At 47.8% G+C, this 15113-nt stretch overlaps 1 protein-coding gene across 1 annotated transcript; it reads right to left on the bottom strand.

Annotated features, from left to right (window-relative positions):
• Nucleotides 1–12253: 12253 nt before the first annotated feature.
• On the bottom strand, nt 12254–12795 carry neurog1 (neurogenin 1; the record flags this gene model as incomplete). Its single annotated transcript, XM_079582371.1, has 1 exon — nt 12254–12795. One exon carries the CDS (start codon nt 12793–12795, stop codon nt 12274–12276), a length of 522 nt encoding a protein of 173 aa, XP_079438497.1. The 3' UTR covers nt 12254–12273.
• Between the last annotated feature and the right edge of the window lie 2318 nt (nt 12796–15113).

Genomic DNA, 15113 nt, shown 5'->3' with positions numbered 1-15113 from the left:
ACCCGAGCCTGACCCAACACCTGAGTCTGACCCAACACCCGAGTCTGACCCAGCACCCGAGTCTGACCCAGCACCTGAGTCTGACCCGAGCCTGACCCGAGTCTGACCCAACACCTGAGTCTGACCCAGCACCCGAGTCTGACCCAGCACCCGAGCCTGACCCGAGTCTGACCCAACACCTGAGTCTGACCCAACACCCGAGTCTGACCCAACACCCCAGGTCTGAAACAGCACCCGAGTCTGACCCGAGTCTGACCCGAGCCTGACCCAACACCCGAGTCTGACCCAACACCCGAGTCTGACCCAACACCCGAGTCTGACCCAACACCCCGGGTCTGAAACAGCACCCGAGTCTGACCCAGCACCCGAGTCTGACCCGAGTCTGACCCAGCACCCCGGGTCTGAAGCTTCATGAAAACCAGACCACAACCAGACCAAGACGAGACCAAAACCAGACCGAAACGAGACCAAAACCAGACCAAAACGAGACCAAAACCAGACCAAAACCAGACCGAAAACAGACCAAAACCAGATCAAAACCAGACCAAAACCAGATCAAAACCAGACCAAAACCAGATCAAAACCAGACCAAAACCAGATCAAAACCAGACCAAAACCAGATCAAAACTAGACCAAAACTAGACCAAAACCAGATCAAAACTAGACCAAAACTAGACCAAAACCAGACCAAAACCAGACCAAAACTAGACCAAAACTAGACCAAAACCAGACCAAAACCAGATCAAAACTAGACCAAAACTAGACCAAAACCAGATCAAAACTAGACCAAAACCAGACCAAAACCAGACCAAAACCAGATCAAAACTAGACCAAAACTAGACCAAAACCAGACCAAAACCAGACCGAAAACAGACCGAAAACAGACCAAAACCAGACCAAAACCAGATCAAAACCAGACCAAAACCAGACCAAAACCAGACCAAAACCAGACCAAAACCAGACCAAAACCAGACCAAAACCAGATCAAAACTAGACCAAAACTAGACCAAAACTAGACCAAAACCAGACCAAAACCAGACCAAAACCAGATCAAAACCAGACCAAAACCAGATCAAAACCAGACCAAAACCAGACCAAAACCAGACCAAAACCAGACCAAAACCAGACCAAAGCGAGACCGAAACCAAACCAAAACCAGACCAAAACCAGACCAAAACCAGACCAAAACCAGACCAAAGCGAGACCGAAACCAGACCAAAACCAGACCAAAACCAGACCAAAACCAGACCGAAACCAGACCAAAACTAGACTAAAACCAGATCAAAACTAGACCAAAACTAGACCAAAACTAGACCAAAACCAGACCAAAACTAGACCAAAACCAGACCAAAACTAGACTAAAACCAGACCAAAACCAGACCAAGACCAGACCAAAACCAGACCAAAACCAGACCAAAACCAGACCAAAACCAGACCGAAACCAGACCAAAACCAGACCAAAACCAGACCAAAACCAGACAAAAACCAGACCAAAACCAGACCAAAACCAGACCAAAACCAGACCAAGACGAGACCAAGACGAGACCAAGACGAGACCAAAACCAGACCAAAACTAGACCAAAACTAGACCAAAACCAGACCAAAACCAGACCAAAACTAGACCAAAACCAGACCAAAACTAGACCAAAACCAGTCCAAAACTAGACCAAAACCAGACCAAAACCAGACCAAAACTAGACCAAAACCAGACCAAAACTAGACCAAAACTAGACCAAAACCAGACCAAAACCAGACCAAAACTAGACCAAAACCAGACCAAAACTAGACCAAAACTAGACCAAAACTAGACCAAAACCAGACCAAAACTAGACCAAAACTAGACCAAAACCAGACCAAAACCAGACCAAAACTAGACCAAAACTAGACCAAAACCAGACCAAAACTAGACCAAAACCAGACCAAAACCAGACCAAAACTAGACCAAAACCAGACCAAAACTAGACCAAAACTAGACCAAAACCAAACCAAAACCAGACCAAAACAAGACCAAGACGAGACCAAAACCAGACCAAGACGAGACCAAAACCAGACCAAAACTAAACCAAAACCAGACCAAAACTAGACCAAAACCAGACCAAAACCAGACCAAAACTAGACCAAAACCAGACCAAAACTAGACCAAAACTAGACCAAAACCAAACCAAAACCAGACCAAAACAAGACCAAGACGAGACCAAAACCAGACCAAGACGAGACCAAAACCAGACCAAAACCAGACCAAGACCAGACCGAAACTAGACCGAAACCAGACCAAAACCAGACCGAAACTAGACCGAAACCAGACCGAAACCAGACCGAAACCAGACCAAGACGAGACCAAGACGAGACCAAAACCAGAACAAAACCAGACCAAGACGAGACCAAAACCAAACCAAGACCAGACCAAGACCAGACCGAAACTAGACCAAAACCAGACCAAAACCAGACCAAAACCAGACCAAAACCAGACCAAAACCAGACCAAGACCAGACCAAAACCAGACCAAAACCAGACCAAGACGAGACCAAGACCAGACCGAAACTAGACCGAAACCAGACCAAGACCAGACCAAGACCAGACCAAAACCAGACCAAAACCAGACCAAGACGAGACCAAAACCAAACCAAAACCAGACCAAAACCAGACCAAGACCAGACCAAGACCAGACCAAAACCAGACCGAAACTAGACCAAAACCAGACCAAAACCAGACCAAAACCAGACCAAGACCAGACCAAGAACAGACCGAAACTAGACCAAAACCAGACCAAAACCAGACCAAAACCAGACCAAGACCAGACCAAGACCAGACCGAAACTAGACCAAAACCAGACCGAAACTAGACCAAAACCAGACCAAGACGAGACCAAGACCAGACCGAAACTAGACCAAAACCAGACCAAAACCAGACCAAAACCAGACCAAAACCAGACCAAGACCAGACCAAAACCAGACCAAAACCAGACCAAAACCAGACCAAAACCAGACCAAGACGAGACCAAAACCAGACCGAAACTAGACCAAAACCAGACCAAGACGAGACCAAGACCAGACCGAAACTAGACCAAAACCAGACCAAAACCAGACCAAAACCAGACCAAAACCAGACCAAGACGAGACCAAAACCAGACCGAAAACAGACCGAAAACAGACCGAAACCAGACCAAAACCAGACCGAAAACAGACCAAAACCAGACCGAAACCAGACCGAAACCAGACCGAAAACAGACCAAAACCAGACCAAAACTAGACCAAAACCAGACCAAAACTAGACCAAAACTAGACCAAAACCAGACCACAACCAGACCAAAACCAGACCAAAACTAGACCAAAACTAGACCAAAACCAGACCAAAACTAGACCAAAACTAGACCAAAACCAAACCAAAACCAGACCAAAACCAGACCAAGACGAGACCAAAACCAGACCAAAACCAGACCCAAACCAGACCAAGACGAGACCAAAACCAGACCAAAACCAGACCAAGACGAGACCAAAACCAGACCAAAACCAGACCAAAACCAGATCAAAACCAGACCAAAACCAGACCAAAACCAGACCGAAAACAGACCAAAACCAGATCAAAACCAGACCAAAACCAGATCAAAACCAGACCAAAACCAGATCAAAACTAGACCAAAACTAGACCAAAACCAGACCAAAACCAGACCAAAACTAGACCAAAACCAGACCAAAACTAGACCAAAACTAGACCAAAACCAAACCAAAACCAGACCAAAACAAGACCAAGACGAGACCAAAACCAGACCAAAACTAGACCAAAACCAGACCAAAACTAGACCAAAACCAGACCAAAACCAGACCAAAACTAGACCAAAACCAGACCAAAACTAGACCAAAACTAGACCAAAACCAAACCAAAACCAGACCAAAACAAGACCAAAACCAGACCAAAACCAGACCAAAACCAGACCAAAACCAGACCAAAACCAGATCAAAGCGAGACCGAAACCAAACCAAAACCAGACCAAAACTAGACCAAAACCAGACCAAAACCAGACCAAGACCAGACCAAAACCAGACCAAAACCAGACCAAAACCAGACCAAAACCAGACCGAAACCAGACCAAAACCAGACCAAAACCAGACCAAAACCAGACCAAAACCAGACCAAAACCAGACCAAAACCAGACCAAAACCAGACCAAGACGAGACCAAGACGAGACCAAGACGAGACCAAAACCAGACCAAAACTAGACCAAAACTAGACCAAAACCAGACCAAAACCAGACCAAAACTAGACCAAAACCAGACCAAAACTAGACCAAAACTAGACCAAAACCAGACCAAAACCAGACCAAAACTAGACCAAAACCAGACCAAAACTAGACCAAAACTAGACCAAAACTAGACCAAAACCAGACTAAACTAGACCAAAACTAGACCAAAACCAGACCAAAACCAGACCAAAACTAGACCAAAACTAGACCAAAACCAGACCAAAACTAGACCAAAACCAGACCAAAACCAGACCAAAACCAGACCAAAACCAGACCAAAACTAGACCAAAACCAGACCAAAACCAGACCAAAACCAGACCAAAACTAGACCAAAACTAGACCAAAACCAGACCAAAACTAGACCAAAACTAGACCAAAACCAAACCAAAACCAGACCAAAACAAGACCAAGACGAGACCAAAACCAGACCAAGACGAGACCAAAACCAGACCAAAACTAGACCAAAACCAGACCAAAACTAGACCAAAACCAGACCAAAACCAGACCAAAACTAGACCAAAACCAGACCAAAACTAGACCAAAACTAGACCAAAACCAAACCAAAACCAGACCAAAACAAGACCAAGACGAGACCAAAACCAGACCAAGACGAGACCAAAACCAGACCAAAACCAGACCAAAACCAGACCAAGACCAGACCGAAACTAGACCGAAACCAGACCAAAACCAGACCGAAACTAGACCGAAACCAGACCGAAACCAGACCGAAACCAGACCAAAACCAGACCAAAACCAGACCAAGACCAGACCAAGACGAGACCAAAACCAGAACAAAACCAGACCAAGACGAGACCAAAACCAAACCAAAACCAGACCAAAACCAGACCAAGACCAGACCAAGACCAGACCGAAACTAGACCAAAACCAGACCAAAACCAGACCAAAACCAGACCAAAACCAGACCAAGACCAGACCAAAACCAGACCAAAACCAGACCAAGACGAGACCAAGACCAGACCGAAACTAGACCGAAACCAGACCAAGACCAGACCAAGACCAGACCAAAACCAGAACAAAACCAGACCAAGACGAGACCAAAACCAAACCAAAACCAGACCAAAACCAGACCAAGACCAGACCAAGACCAGACCGAAACTAGACCAAAACCAGACCAAAACCAGACCAAGACCAGACCAAGACCAGACCAAAACCAGACCAAAACTAGACCAAAACCAGACCAAAACCAGACCAAAACCAGACCAAGACCAGACCAAGACCAGACCGAAACTAGACCAAAACCAGACCAAAACCAGACCAAAACCAGACCAAGACCAGACCAAGACCAGACCGAAACTAGACCAAAACCAGACCGAAACTAGACCAAAACCAGACCAAGACGAGACCAAGACCAGACCGAAACTAGACCAAAACCAGACCAAAACCAGACCAAAACCAGACCAAAACCAGACCAAAACCAGACCAAGACGAGACCAAAACCAGACCAAAACCAGACCAAAACCAGACCAAAACCAGACCGAAACCAGACCAAAACCAGACCAAAACCAGACCAAAACCAGACCAAAACCAGACCAAAACCAGACCAAAACCAGACCAAGACGAGACCAAGACAAGACCAAGACGAGACCAAAACCAGACCAAAACTAGACCAAAACTAGACCAAAACCAGACCAAAACCAGACCAAAACTAGACCAAAACCAGACCAAAACTAGACCAAAACCAGTCCAAAACTAGACCAAAACCAGACCAAAACCAGACCAAAACTAGACCAAAACCAGACCAAAACTAGACCAAAACTAGACCAAAACCAGACCAAAACCAGACCAAAACTAGACCAAAACCAGACCAAAACTAGACCAAAACTAGACCAAAACTAGACCAAAACCAGACCAAAACTAGACCAAAACTAGACCAAAACCAGACCAAAACCAGACCAAAACCAGACCAAAACTAGACCAAGACGAGACCAAAACCAGACCAAAACTAGACCAAAACTAGACCAAAACCAGACCAAAACCAGACCAAAACTAGACCAAAACCAGACCAAAACTAGACCAAAACTAGACCAAAACCAAACCAAAACCAGACCAAAACAAGACCAAGACGAGACCAAAACCAGACCAAAACTAGACCAAAACCAGACCAAAACTAGACCAAAACCAGACCAAAACCAGACCAAAACTAGACCAAAACCAGACCAAAACTAGACCAAAACTAGACCAAAACCAAACCAAAACCAGACCAAAACAAGACCAAGACGAGACCAAAACCAGACCAAGACGAGACCAAAACCAGACCAAAACCAGACCAAAACCAGACCAAGACCAGACCGAAACTAGACCGAAACCAGACCAAAACCAGACCGAAACTAGACCGAAACCAGACCGAAACCAGACCGAAACCAGACCAAAACCAGACCAAAACCAGACCAAGACCAGACCAAGACGAGACCAAAACCAGAACAAAACCAGACCAAGACGAGACCAAAACCAAACCAAAACCAGACCAAAACCAGACCAAGACCAGACCAAGACCAGACCGAAACTAGACCAAAACCAGACCAAAACCAGACCAAAACCAGACCAAGACCAGACCAAAACCAGACCAAAACCAGACCAAGACGAGACCAAGACCAGACCGAAACTAGACCGAAACCAGACCAAGACCAGACCAAGACCAGACCAAAACCAGACCAAAACCAGACCAAGACGAGACCAAAACCAAACCAAAACCAGACCAAAACCAGACCAAGACCAGACCAAGACCAGACCAAAACCAGACCGAAACTAGACCAAAACCAGACCAAAACCAGACCAAAACCAGACCAAGACCAGACCAAGACCAGACCGAAACTAGACCAAAACCAGACCAAAACCAGACCAAAACCAGACCAAGACCAGACCAAGACCAGACCGAAACTAGACCAAAACCAGACCGAAACTAGACCAAAACCAGACCAAGACGAGACCGAGACCAGACCGAAACTAGACCAAAACCAGACCAAAACCAGACCAAAACCAGACCAAAACCAGACCAAGACCAGACCAAAACCAGACCAAAACCAGACCAAAACCAGACCAAGACGAGACCAAAACCAGACCGAAACTAGACCAAAACCAGACCAAGACGAGACCAAGACCAGACCGAAACTAGACCAAAACCAGACCAAAACCAGACCAAAACCAGACCAAAACCAGACCAAGACGAGACCAAAACCAGACCGAAAACAGACCGAAAACAGACCGAAACCAGACCAAAACCAGACCGAAAACAGACCAAAACCAGACCGAAACCAGACCGAAACCAGACCGAAAACAGACCAAAACCAGACCAAAACTAGACCAAAACCAGACCAAAACTAGACCAAAACTAGACCAAAACCAGACCACAACCAGACCAAAACCAGACCAAAACTAGACCAAAACTAGACCAAAACCAGACCAAAACTAGACCAAAACTAGACCAAACCAAAACCAGACCAAAACCAGACCAAGACGAGACCAAAACCAGACCAAAACCAGACCCAAACCAGACCAAGACGAGACCAAAACCAGACCAAAACCAGACCAAGACGAGACCAAAACCAGACCAAAACCAGACCACAACCAGACCAAGACGAGACCAAAACTAGACCAAAACTAGACCAAAACCAAACCAAAACCAGACCAAAACTAGACCAAAACCAGACCAAAACTAGACCAAAACTAGACCAAAACCAAACCAAAACCAGACCAAAACTAGACCAAAACCAGACCAAAACTAGACCAAAACCAGACCAAAACTAGACCAAAACTAGACCAAAACCAAACCAAAACCAGACCAAAACTAGACCAATACCAGACCAAAACTAGACCAAAACCAGACCAAAACCAGACCAAAACCAGACCAAAACCAGACCAAGACCAGACCAAAACTAGACCAAAACCAGACCAAAACTAGACCAAAACCAGACCAAAACCAGACCAAAACCAGACCAAAACCAGACCAAGACCAGACCAAAACTAGACCAAAACCAAACCAAAACCAGACCAAAACTAGACCAATACCAGACCAAAACCAGACCAAAACCAGACCAAAACCAGACCAAGACCAGACCAAAACTAGACCAATACCAGACCAATACCAGACCAAAACCAGACCAAAACCAGACCAAAACCAAACCAAAACCAGACCAAAACTAGACCAATACCAGACCAAAACCAGACCAAAACTAGACCAAAACCAGACCAAAACCAGACCAAAACCAGACCAAAACCAGACCAAGACCAGACCAAAACTAGACCAAAACCAGACCAAAACTAGACCAAAACCAGACCAAAACCAGACCAAAACCAGACCAAAACCAGACCAAGACCAGACCGAAACTAGACCAAAACCAGACCAAGACGGGACCAAAACCAGACCGAAACTAGACCGAAACCAGACCAAGACCAGACCAAAACCAGACCAAGACGAGACCAAAACCAAACCAAAACCAGACCAAAACCAAACCAAGACCAGACCAAGACCAGACCAAGACGAGACCAAAACCAGACCAAGACGAGACCAAAACCAAACCAAAACCAGACCAAAACCAGACCAAGACCAGACCAAGACTAGACCGAAACTAGACCAAAACCAGACCAAAACCAGACCAAAACCAGACCAAAACCAGACCAAAACCAGACCAAGACCAGACCAAGACCAGACCGAAACTAGACCAAAACCAGACCAAAACCAGACCAAAACCAGACCAAAACCAGACCAAGACGAGACCAAGACCAGACCGAAACTAGACCAAAACCAGACCAAAACCAGACCAAAACCAGACCAAGACCAGACCAAGACCAGACCAAGACCAGACCGAAACTAGACCAAAACTAGACCAAAACCAGACCAAAACCAGACCAAGACCAGACCAAGACCAGACCAAGACCAGACCAAGACCAGACCGAAACTAGACCAAAACTAGACCAAAACCAGACCAAAACCAGACCAAGACCAGACCAAGACCAGACCAAGACCAGACCAAGACCAGACCGAAACTAGACCAAAACTAGACCAAAACCAGACCAAAACCAGACCAAAACCAGACCAAAACCAGACCAAGACCAGACCAAGACCAGACCGAAACTAGACCAAAACTAGACCAAAACCAGACCAAAACCAGACCAAAACCAGACCAAAACCAGACCAAGACCAGACCAAGACCAGACCAAAACTAGACCAAAACCAGACCAAAACCAGACCAAAACCAGACCAAAACCAGACCAAAACCAGACCAAGACCAGACCAAGACCAGACCAAAACCAGACCAAAACCAGACCAAAACCAGACCAAGACCAGACCAAGACGAGACCAAGACCAGACCAAGACCAGACCGAAACTAGACAAAAACCAGACCGAAACTAGACCAAAACCAGACCAAAACCAGACCAAAACCAGACCTAAACTAGACCTAAACCAGACCAAAACCAGACCAAGACGAGACCAAAACCAGACCAAGACGAGACCAAAACCAGACCAAGACGAGACCAAAACCAGACCAAAACCAGACCAAGACGGGACCAAAACCAGACCAAGACGGGACCAAAACCAGACCAAAACCAGACCAAAACCAGACCTAAACCAGACCAAAACCAGACCAAAACGTGACCGAAAACAGACCAAAACCAAAACCAGACCAAGAAGAAGAAGAATAAGAATAAGAAGAGGAAGAAGAAGAGGAAGAGGAAGAAGATACAGAGTCACATTAAGTTTCCAGTGTGGACAATAGTGGATCTGCTTCACCTGCTGAGGAGATCTTGATGTTCCTCAAGTGCTTTGTCTGAATGAGACTCAGGACAGACTGAAGACACTGAAGAGGAGGAGGAGATGAAGAGGAGGAGGAGATGAAGAGGAGGAGGAGATGAAGAGGAGGAGGAGATGAAGCGGAGGAGGAGATGAAGAGGAGATGAAGAGGAGATGAAGAGGAGGAGGAGATGAAGAGGAGGAGGAGATGAAGAGGAGGAGGAGATGAAGACACTGTGTCAGGACTTCATCACATTCAGTAAATACACCCAAGTATTATAATGAAACAGAAGTGAAGAGAAAATAAAATAAAGGAAATATTGGATATATGTCAAAATAAATACAGGCCTATACAAATAATAAACAAATGAATACTATATATATATATATATATATATATATATATATATATATATATATATATATATATATTTTTTTTTAAATAATTCTACTTTGTTTTTTATTCTATTTTTTTTTATTTTTTAGAATTCATTATTTGTAATGAGACCCGACCCCGGGCCGGAGACCCGAAGCACAGGTCTCCCTCTACAAGGACTATAATAATAATAATAATAATAATAATGATAATGATAATAATAATTATAATAATAACAATAATAATAATAATAATAATAAAAAGCCCTCTATAATAACACCGATATGATAAAGTAATAATAATCTAATAGTGAGCCTGAGAAACAGCACAGAGAGTCGCAGTTACAAAATAAGTTTTATTGGTATAAAACGGCCGTAAATAGAATAAACTCTGTTTATGTACATCACAAATATCACAAATATCACAAATATCACAAATATCACAAATATCACAATTATCACATTCAGCATCCGCCACGAGAGTCAACATAACAGAATAAATTAAAGACATGGGAGTTCTTCAGCGCGAGGAGGAGGAAGAGGAGGAGGAGGAGGAAGAGGAGGAGGAGGAGGAGGAGGAGGAGGAGGAGGAGGAGGAGGAAGAAGAGGAGGAGGAGGAGGAGGAGGAGGAGGAGGAGGAGGAGGAAGAAGAGGAAGAGGAGGAGGAGGAGGAGGAGGAGGAAGAAGAGGAAGAGGAGGAGGAGGAAGAGGAGGAAGAGGAGGAAGAGGAGGAGGAGGAAGAGGAGGAAGAGGAGGAAGAGGAGGAAGAGGAGGAAGAGGAGGAGGAGGAAGAGGAGGAGGAGGAGGAAGAGGAAGAGGGCAAAGTGCAGGCTCTGGAGAATAACATTAAATAAAATAAAATAAGGGGAATGACGGGCTACAGTCACAACATCTGAGAATAAGGCAAAGAGTGATCCAGCTGTTCATGATCCCAACCCGGGCCTGAACCCGGGCCTCAACCCGGGCCTCAACCCGGGCCCTGTCGGTCTGTGGCGCAAGGCCGAGCAGAGTTCAGGAAGCCCCGCTGAGAGCTCCACAGCAGCGGGCCGTGAGTCTGTGAGAGGCCGCTGAGAGCTCCACAGCAGCGGGTCTGAGAGAGGCCGCTGAGAGCTCCACAGCAGCGGGCCGTGAGTCTGTGAGAGGCCGCTGAGAGCTCCACAGCAGCGGGTCTGAGAGAGGCCGCTGAGAGCTCCACAGCAGCGGGCCGTGAGTCTGAGAGAGGCCGCTGAGAGCTCCACAGCAGCGGGCCTTCAGTCTGGGAGAGGCCGCTGTGGGAGGCGCAGGGCCGGGCAGAGTTCAGGAAGCCCCGCTGAGAGCTCCACAGCAGCGGGCCGTGAGTCTGTGAGAGGCCGCTGAGAGCTCCACAGCAGCGGGCCGTGAGTCTGAGAGAGGCCGCTGAGAGCTCCACAGCAGCGGGCCGTGAGTCTGAGAGAGGCCGCTGAGAGCTCCACAGCAGCGGGCCTTCAGTCTGTGAGAGGCCGCTGAGAGCTCCACAGCAGCGGGTCTGGGAGAGGCCGCTGAGAGCTCCACAGCAGCGGGTCTGAGAGAGGCCGCTGAGAGCTCCACAGCAGCGGGTCTGAGAGAGGCCGCTGAGAGCTCCACAGCAGCGGGTCTGGGAGAGGCCGCTGAGAGCTCCACAGCAGCGGGTCTGAGAGAGGCCGCTGAGAGCTCCACAGCAGCGGGTCTGAGAGAGGCCGCTGAGAGCTCCACAGCAGCGGGTCTGGGAGAGGCCGCTGAGAGCTCCACAGCAGCGGGTCTGGGAGAGGCCGCTGAGAGCTCCACAGCAGCGGGTCTGAGAGAGGCCGCTGAGGGAGGCGCAGGGCCGGGCAGAGCTGAGGAGAGGCTCCACATGGCTCAGGCTGTATATTTGGGGGCCTGGGGGCCTCGTGGCCTCGGGGGCCTCGGGCCTTCAGAACAGGCTGAAGCTGAAGCCCTGCAGGTCGCGGCTCAGGCCGTAGTCCTCGCTGCGGGGGCTGATGGGGGAGCGGGGGGAGCCGGGGCTGGAGCAGTAGGACGGGGAGCTGGAGGCAGAGCCGCTGCTCCAGGAGGGGCTGAGAGGAGGCCCCTGGGGGCCCTGTGGGGGGCCCTGGTGCAGGTCTGCGATGCGGATGGTCTCGGACAGGGCCCAGATGTAATTGTGCGCGAAGCGCAGCGTCTCGATCTTCGTCAGTTTCGTCTCGTCCGGAAACGCGGGCAGCACGCGCCGCAGCGAGTCCAGCGCGTCGTTCAGGCTGTGCATGCGGTTCCGCTCCCGGTCATTGGCTTTGACTCTCCGGTTCTTCTTCACCACGTGCACCTGCCCCTCGCAGCGCGCGCGGCCCCGCCGCCGCTTCTTCTGCTCGGGCTCCACGCGCACCTCCTCATCCGAGAGGGAGAGAGGAAACATGTCAGAGCTGCTGCTGCGGCTGTCCGGGGAGAGGACCGGCTCCATCCTGCTGCTGCGGCGGGGGGGAGGCTGTCGGGCCGGGGGGAGGCTGTGGGGCCGGGCTGAGGCTGCAGCAGAAGTCTCTGGCAGAAGTTGCAGAAGTTGCAGAAGTTGCGGAGCGTCTGCGCTCGTGTGTCTCGTGCGCGGGTCTCGTGCGCGGGTCTCGTGCCGGGTCCGGTTCCAAAGGCACGCGCTTGGATCAGAGTGAGCTCGTGGGCCGCTCGTGCCGGTGGTTCTGGCACACGCGCGGCCTCAGCCCGGTTATATGCGCGTGAGCCGGGCCCGCCCCCGGAGCCCCCGGAGTCTCGTGCCGCGGAGGGGGTGCGTCAGAAGCGTGCCGCTGCAGGCCTGTGGCCAATCAGAGCGCGGCGCGAGGCCTCCTCCAAACACAAAGGACCCCCGCGGCGCGCACACGCACGCGCCCTCGGCTCCGCGCACGTGCGCTTCATTCATCTTTTCCTCTTTCTGCCACGCGAGGGGACTTTAGTGAGACTTTAATGGAAGCAGCGGGACTCGGCCTGAGGGGCTTCAGAGGATCAGAGGGTCCGGTCAGGACCACCCGGGGGGAGGGGGGGACAGGGGGGGGGGACAGGGGGGGGCAGGGGGGGGGACAGTCCTCATCACTGACCCCTCACTCACTCACTCTCTGTGTCTGAGTGTTTCTGAAGACACAGGTGTTTCCTCTAAAGCTCAGTCTTAAACACATGTTGATCTTTATGACAAACTTCAGTTTCTTCTTCTTCTGTTTCTTCTTCTTCTGTTTCTTCTTCTTCTGTTTCTTCTTCTTCTGTTTCTTCTTCAGTTTCTTCTTCTTCTGTTTCTTCTTCAGCTTCTTCTTCTTCTGTTTCTTCTTCAGCTTCTTCTTCTTCTGTTTCTTCTTCTGTTTCTTCTTCAGCTTCTTCTGCAGTTTCTTCTTCTGCAGTTTCTTCTTCTGCTGTTTCTTCTTCTGTTTCTTCTTCTTCTGTTTCTTCTTCTTCTGTTTCTTCTTCTGCTGTTTCTTCTTCTGTTTCTTCTTCTTCTGTTTCTTCTTCTTCTGTTTCTTCTTCTGCAGTTTCTTCTTCTGCTGTTTCTTCTTCTGTTTCTTCTTCTTCTGTTTCTTCTTCTTCAGTTTCTTCTTCAGTTTCTTCTTCTTCTGTTTCTTCTTCTGTTTCTTCTTCTTCTGTTTCTTCTTCTTCTGTTTCTTCTTCTTCTGTTTCTTCTTCTGTTTCTTCTTCTTCTGTTTCTTCTTCTTCTGTTTCTTCTTCTTCTGTTTCTTCTTCTGTTTCTTCTTCTTCTGTTTCTTCTTCTTCTGTTTCTTCTTCTTCTGTTTCTTCTTCTGTTTCTTCTTCTTCTGTTTCTTCTTCTGTTTCTTCTTCTTCTGTTTCTTCTTCTGTTTCTTCTTCTTCTGTTTCTTCTTCTTCTGTTTCTTCTTCTGTTTCTTCTTCTTCTGTTTCTTCTTCTGTTTCTTCTTCTTCTGTTTCTTCTTCTGTTTCTTCTTCTTCTGTTTCTTCTTCTGTTTCTTCTTCTTCTGTTTCTTCTTCTGTTTCTTCTTCTTCTGTTTCTTCTTCTGTTTCTTCTTCTTCTGTTTCTTCTTCTGTTTCTTCTTCTTCTGTTTCTTCTTCTTCTGTTTCTTCTTCTGTTTCTTCTTCTTCTGTTTCTTCTTCTGTTTCTTCTTCTTCTGTTTCTTCTTCTGTTTCTTCTTCAGTTTCTTCTTCTTCTGTTTCTTCTTCTTCCGTTTCTTCTTCTGTTTCTTCTTCTTCTGTTTCTTCTTCTTCTGTTTCTTCTTCTTCAGTTTCTTCTTCTGTTTCTTCTTCTGTTTCTTCTCCTGCTGTTTCTTCTTCTTCTTCCATTTCTTCTGTTTCTTCTTCTGCTTCTTCTTCTTCAGCTTCTTCTCCTTCAGTCTCTTCTTCTCTGGTGTCTCTGGTGCTTCGTTCCTCCTGGATTACCCACTAGTGTCAGTGCAGTTGTTGACTCTGTGATTTCCTCAGATGTCTTGGTGGCTCTCCATCGTCCAGGCGTCTCCCTCTGGTTGATGAACTCAGACGTGCTTCAGTGTGAGGGAAACATCTCTGACGGTCGAGCGGGTCGTGAGATCAGCGGTGGGTTTGGAGGAGATGAAACGAGCTCCATCCCTACAGTGGAACACAGAGGTGGGTCACAGGCAGGGGCGGATCGGCCATGTGTCCACTCTGGAAGAGCACAGAGGGCCCACCGGTCCCGCCTCAACCGAGCTTTACCCAAATCTAAAAGCTCAAAAGAAAAGCAGCAAAATAGCAGCAAAAAAGAGGATGAAAAGAAAACGAAAATGTGCCGGAAAAGCATCAAGAAAAGTGACAAAATATGTG

The sequence above is a fragment of the Gobius niger genome, assembly GCF_951799975.1.
Source record: "Gobius niger genome assembly, chromosome: 24".
NCBI lineage: Eukaryota > Metazoa > Chordata > Actinopteri > Gobiiformes > Gobiidae > Gobius > Gobius niger.
Note: the sequence above shows the minus strand (reverse complement) of the source record. Positions and strands in the feature narration are given on the sequence as shown.